This window comes from Oncorhynchus mykiss, chromosome 1 (genome assembly GCF_013265735.2).
Source record: "Oncorhynchus mykiss isolate Arlee chromosome 1, USDA_OmykA_1.1, whole genome shotgun sequence".
NCBI classification, from domain to species: domain Eukaryota; kingdom Metazoa; phylum Chordata; class Actinopteri; order Salmoniformes; family Salmonidae; genus Oncorhynchus; species Oncorhynchus mykiss.
In genome coordinates, this window is record NC_048565.1 from 25,135,504 (window position 1) to 25,142,539 (window position 7,036).

The 7,036-nt window shown below is 40.3% G+C and overlaps 1 protein-coding gene across 1 annotated transcript; it reads left to right on the plus strand.

The window, feature by feature from the left end:
* Window positions 1-948: 948 nt before the first annotated feature.
* On the plus strand, window positions 949-2,754 carry LOC110519532 (forkhead box protein E4). The gene has a single exon (XM_021596626.2). The coding sequence runs from the start codon at window positions 1,034-1,036 to the stop codon at window positions 2,237-2,239; it is 1,206 nt and encodes a 401-aa protein (XP_021452301.2). The 5' UTR covers window positions 949-1,033; the 3' UTR covers window positions 2,240-2,754.
* Window positions 2,755-7,036: the final 4,282 nt, after the last annotated feature.

Sequence of the window (7,036 nt, forward strand, 5' to 3'; positions counted from 1 at the left end):
GGCACAGACACACGATAAGACACACACATACACATGGATGTGGTATTGTAAATATGTGATAGTGGAGTAGTGGCCTGAGGGAACAAACTAAATGTTTTGGGTAAAGTGTTATGAAATGTCATGTCATGAAATATTTTTAATTGTATATAACTGCTTTAATGTTGCAGGACCCCAGGAAGAGTAGCTGCTGCCTTGGCAGGGATCCTTAAGAAATACAAATACACATTTTTTAGAAACTTGAGGATGATTTGGCCAAACATATTTAATTATATAACAAAAAAAGTGTAGATTGTAGCCACTTATATCCCTTCCTAGTTTGTTTGTTTAAGCATGACCAATATCCACATAGGCCTACATAATTGTTTGACAAAATGTTTTGTGTCAGCACTTGGGGGGGGGGGGGGGGGGGGGGTAATCAGTTACTTAACAGTAACTTTGTAAACCAATGTGTAATTTTGTAATTTGGGTGAACTATCCCTTTAAAATAAAAAAGGTTTAAGTTATTTTCCTTTTATACACTTTGTTTTTATTTCAAGTAACCCACAGCAACTCCCAGAAAGAACTCGGCCGTGTTTGCTTGTTCTCTCTGTGTGAGCAACTTTCAGCGTCAAGGGTGGACGTGATATTTCAAACATCAGATCAGTGCGTTTATGTATTGGGTGCCCGGAAATTTTTCCAAATAAACACAGCTTGATTCAACTTGGGTGGGCAGACTTATCAACAGACTAATTCTATAAACAAATGTGGGAATAACCAAGAACACCATTGGCTGGTAGGCCTACGCAGGGGACACGCGGGGAGAGAGGTGGGGCTTTCAGCAATGAAATTTTAATTAATGTGGGTGGGCTGAGAACACAACCAGTGTTTATGATAGACAATTTATTTTCCAATGAAAAGTCAACATAAAACATGTTAAACAATTATTTAACATTGTTTGACTCATGAGGCAGAGACACTGTGGGATCCCATCATTCCAAGAGCAGTTCTCCCCACGAGCTGAAGTTCCTTGGGAAGCAGATAGCGCTCCAGCATCATGAGCCTTTACCACAGCCGAGTGCTTGGAGTGCCACCCTCGGCGCTCAATTACCCCAATTCGTCCCTGATTTACTTGTATGGAGGCGACGGCGGTACCATTCTTCCCGCTTTGGGCTTCCTCCCAACTCGGCAGGAATCTCTGCAAAAACCTCCGTACAGCTACATTGCACTTATCGCTATGGCCATCAAGAGCGCACCAGACAAGCGCGCAACGCTGAGCAGCATTTACCAGTTCATAATGGACGGCTTCCCCTATTACCATGACAACAAGCAGGGCTGGCAGAACTCAATACGCCACAACCTCTCTCTAAACGACTGTTTCATCAAGGTACCGAGAGAAAAGGGCCGTACCGGGAAAGGCAGCTACTGGACTTTGGACACCAAATGTCTAGACATGTTCGAGAACGGGAACTATAGACGGAGGAAGAGAAAACTAAAGGGCCAAGAGACTGCAGAGTACAAAACTACTTACAAGAGGAAAAGAGGTCCAGTCTCCACGAACCCGTCAGGACAGGATAGGAGGCCCATTCATAACGTTCCAGCTGATGCTCACCCGAGGATGGGTAGGCCTATGTCAGCTGGAGATTGGGCTGTGGTGGGCACGGAGGTGGAACAACAACATAGACATTTTGAGCAACGTAGTTCAGATTTAAAACATGTTCTTGGTGAGTTCAACAATGTTGGGATGCAGCAAAGTGCGTCTGTCCATGGCCAAAAATGTAATGTGCAGAATCAAATCCAAACTGAATCCATGCAGGACATGTATGGCACACAATCAACTGACTCGCTACACGGTCCAAGGTGCATACCCGTTCAGGAGCACAGGGTCTGTTTGGACACAGCGCATCTGTCAGGGGCGTCTTCCCTCCTTGCGAGTGAAGCAGACAACAGTAGACTAGCCTTTGATGGGAGGGAGAATGGGCCTCCTATCCTGTCCGGTTGCACGGAGAACTTGAACTCATCTATGCTGTGTAGAACAATGGAAATTATACCCACTGTCCCTAGCAGAGCAACGGACAAATCCAAAGGTTTTAGCATAGACAGTATCCTATCAAAAAAGGGAAACCAAATGCACAAAAGCAGCGTTGGTGTAACAACAGAGGCAGGCTTGTACCCCCAAAGTCACCAATTCAAGCTGATGGGATTCCCGCTTTGCCGTTACTTATCGCTCACGTGCCCTGAGAAAGTTCTACATTTTAAATAGGCAGAATGATATGCTAAAAAAATAGGGAATATCTGAATAATAATATAATGGGAACATCTCAAAAATAAACAATATATATTGCAAGATATTACGCGCGAGTGTCACCATTTTGATACAGTGGGGAGAATAAAAAATGTGATTAAAAAATGATTGCGATTACTGTTATTATAGGCTAACTTCTCTTCCGATGTGCAGCTGCGTCATAAAATACCATTGCAGTTCCTCTTTCAGTTGATTTATCGTCATGAGAGAACAGTTAATAAACGCCCAAGAGTGTACGGATGTTGTTTTAGTAAATGTAAATGTTTAGGAAAACTATGGTTTATATGTAGGAGCTCTGAGCTTGTCATCTGAGTGCCTGCCATTTGACTGTTGTGTGTGTTATATTCTGTGCTGCTTCTCAGATGTTGAATTTAGATGTTAAAGTGGAAATAGTTTTTATAGAAGGTAGCTGAAAAAAACTTCTGTAAAATGTTTTTTTTCCCATCTTGAATGTAAAATAAAAGTGTAATAAACAAAAAAAAATACATTGCAAGTCAGTTTGATTTTATTCCATGAAAATAGACATAAGTAAATTGAAAGAAAGGACAGTACAAAGTAACACATTCAATCTTAGCCTATTAAACTTAAAGATCATTACAGTCATGTACTCTATTATAAACTGGGTGGTTCGAGCCCTGAATGCTGATTTGCTGAAAGCCATGGTATATCAGACCATATACCACAGGTCAGGTATGACAAAACATGTATTTTTACTGCTCTAATCACCCTGGAAACTAGTTTATAGTAGCAATAAGATGCCTCAGGGCACCTGTATCCAGGTACTCCGTGTTGTGTTGTACATAAGAACAGCTTTTAGCAGTGTTATATTGGCCATTTACCACACCCCCCCGGGCCTTGTTGCTTAAATATAGTCCTGCAGCTGGTTTTCAATGTTCTTCCTCAAACAGATTTACACCTTGGAATAATAAACCAAAATTCTGAAGGGAAAAGTGAAACATTTTTAATAACCCTGCACTGCATACTACACCAGGATTAGAGCTATGGGCACGAGTAAACATTCATTTGTTTATCAGTTAAACAAATTCCCCATTGCAAAAAGTGCTGTTAACACAAATACTGAATCAACCAGAGCATTGCCATCTGTTTCCTTGAGGCCACATGTGATTTACAGTGAATGAAAGTTGTTATGGTATTGAACTGTAAAGTTTCATACTGTATAAATAAGCAGTGGGTTTGTAGGGGTTTCTATGACACCTGCATGAAATCAGAGCATTATTGACAACATAATCATGAAATATATGACAAAAAAACTCTGACTTCTAAATATAGCTTACATTTATATTCCTCTGAAACCTTCACTGTAGACTTTGAGAGAGCAAACCAGGAATGCCTGTAGAAATAAATAAACTTCCCAACATTTGAGGAGAGGAACTCACAACCACAAGAATTTCCTGTGTATAGGATTATTTTGGTCAGATGTGTAAATAAAACCTCATGCTGAAAACCTCAGAGGAGAAAAAGAGTTTGCATTCCCTAGCCTGCTCAGCTCAATTGGTCATCAGCCCATTTAGGCTTCAGCTCTATGGACAAATTCTGTAGGCCCTTCTGTAAAACTGACGATCATAAACAAACAATAATTAAGCATCTGAAACAACATAATATTTGAAAGAATTTCTTTGATTAAATGTGTTGCACACAAAATTGATAATTTTCCTGAGTGTTATGCATTTGATTAAAATATGGCAATCTTCCTTCTCAATATTATTCTAATTTAAATATTGTGACTAAGTAAATGATTGAAAACCAATTTCAGTTCACATCTAAACACACTTCTACTGGTCTGAGATACCACTCTCTAACATAATGATTTCTAAGCCTTATGATCAGCATATATTACAAATAATTTCTAGTCTCTCTAGAGCAAACTCCTCAACCAACAACTGAAACGTTGGTTAATTGTAGAGAGTGGTGCTCTTGAGACAAACATAACAAGATGGCTGAATGTTCTAGTGCCACCCACTAGCTCAACTGTTCAACACTCTGGTCTCTCTTTCTAAGGCACACAAATGCATGATCTGTTGACCCCTCTAAGTGTTTGATTTAAAACATGATCCACATTTAGGCTCCAGCACTAATATGTAGTCCTCTCATTCTTATCTATTTTCATGGGAAACAAATCTGAAAGCTCTCTGCGTCAATAACTTTTCTCTTCAATGAGATGAATGCTGTGTTGCCGGTGTGATATTTCCGATCTACTCTACTACCAACTAGACCAATTGCAATAGTGCACAATGTTAGACTGAAACACCAATGACTGTCAATTTCTTTCTCAAGACCCAAACTGTAGGTAATCAGGTAAGCTCACTGAATCGTGTGGATTCAGTAACCCCTAAAATCAACTGTTGGCTACTCTGTTTCCTCTAACCAATTGCCAGACCACCTACGAGGAAGAGACTCCATGACATCATTCCGTGGGACAAGGCCGCAGTAGTCAAATGGAGGGCTGTCAGGGAAGATATATGGGTGGATGAAATGATTTTTATTGGTGAATGGTGGGGTAATGAGGCATATATCGTAATGTAGGTTTAAGGGTGTGGTTCACACTCATAGCTCTATGAATCGAAGTTGAATCTCCTCACCATAACTCGTTTGAGATTGAGTTGACAAGGCTTGATGAATCAGCGTGGGTTCAAATAAACAGTGAGAGAAATATAGCTTGTATAGGAAAGTGTCATCCCTTTCATGAACAATCAGATCTCAATTTAAAACCGCTAGGTTCAAAAGGGTTTTAATCTACATGTTTATTATATTGTTCACTCTCTACATATACCAACTACACTTGTCCAAATACATACTCAGCACAAGGGTATGGGCGGCCGTGATGAAGATTGATGGGCTCGCTGCAAGGAGCATTAGCTGCTAATCAAGTTGTTTCCTGGCACACAACTGTATATGTCATTATCTGCCTCAGATATCCACAAGGCCTATGCATGCTGCTGACCATGTAGACACAAATGCATGTATTTTGACATGCAAACACTGAGCATGGATTGGACACACATTCGCTACAATGACACATATAAACAAACAAAACTGTTTTAAAAATGCTTTCAGATGACAGTTATCTTTCCATCAAAACACAAAGCAGCAATATCACAAAAATATAGACATAAAACCTTTACTCTTCTTGAAAATTATACCAAAGGCTTACTGCAATAAAACCAACACAAATGGACCCACCTATAAAGATGGACCTACAGTACATAGTAAATGACATGATAACATCTGTGGAAGCATGAAAATGTGACTTTGAAGAGAACAGCAAAACGCTTTGAAAAACATTTGACAAGACTCTTTCACTTCAGTACGTAAGGAAGCCAAAGGCTGTGTGTGAACCGCATATAGCTGCAAACCAAAGTGTGTACATTTAAAGTCCTCTCTCATTAACCCTGCCTGTACTTAAACTGGGTATCAACATCCACAAAACAGTTTCAGTTTCTAGGATACTTTACCAACTATCAAGATGAACAATTTAAATAGTCACATAATAATTTAAATTGATCTATTTTATATAATTTCTTTAAATATAATTTTAAAAACATACAATCTACCTGCAGTGAAGTCGCTCAACATTTACATTACATTCAGTCATCTAGCAGACACTTGCATCCAGAGCAACCTAAAGGAGCAACCAGGGTTGATTAAGTGCCCCGCCCAAGGGCACATCAACAGATCTCCCACCAAGTTGAATCAGGGACCCGAATCAGCAACCTCTCAGCCACTGGCCCTAGCTCCCAACCGCCAAGCCACCAACCATCCAAGATCCCCCCCCCCCCCCCCCCCCCAAGAGCTGCCCCTCAACCATCCTAGACCCCCTTACAAGAATGTTTTAGCTGAAAAGCAAAGTCTTGAATCTTGCGTCGTTTTATATATAAACTCATACACCCTGTTCCATGGAATAGGTACATCAAAAATCTCCTCCCAGCTATTTTGCAATCTGTATGGCACAGCTGTCAACATCCTGGTCTTCAGTTGACATTGGTAAACTTTCCTATTTATGCTATTTTTGCTCTTCCGCCAGTTTTGATCTTTTATATTGGGCAGACAGAGCAGTTCCCCACCTCCTCCCACTGCCACCTGCCGCCTCCATTTTTAGAGTTGTGCTGTAATCGATTGGTTGTAATCTTGGATTGAGCAGACCTTCCCAAACAATTCCGATAGCTCCATGAAAGACATAAATCTACCATTCCAATTGCCAATATAATTTAAAAACAAAATACCCTTTTCAAACATAACACTTTTCCATAAATACAGGTATTTTATCAACCAGCACATTTGAGTTCAACCATAATATTTGTTGCAGTGTTGTAGTACTCAAGACCAGTCTTGAGACCACATATTGAGTGTCTCGGGCTCAGAGGCGACCCGTCAATCAGGGCAGAGCCTCATCTGTTTTGGGTCCCACCTTTGTGTGTGTGGTGGGTATTTGCCTGTTTTGCATGTTATTTTTGCATTAACATGTGTTAAATCAAATCACATTTTTCACATGCTCCGAATACAACAGTTTTAGACCTTACAGTGAAATGCTTACATTACAAGCCCATAACTCTATTTACTGAACTGCATCGTTGGTTAAGAAATATTTACAAAATAAACTAAGGTAGAAAATAAAAAGTAACACAATAAAATAACAATAACGAGGCTAAATACAGGGGCTACCGGTACCGAGTCACTGTGCGGGAGTATAGGTTGGTGCTCCAGTACCGCTTGCCGTGCGGTAGCAGAGAGAACAGT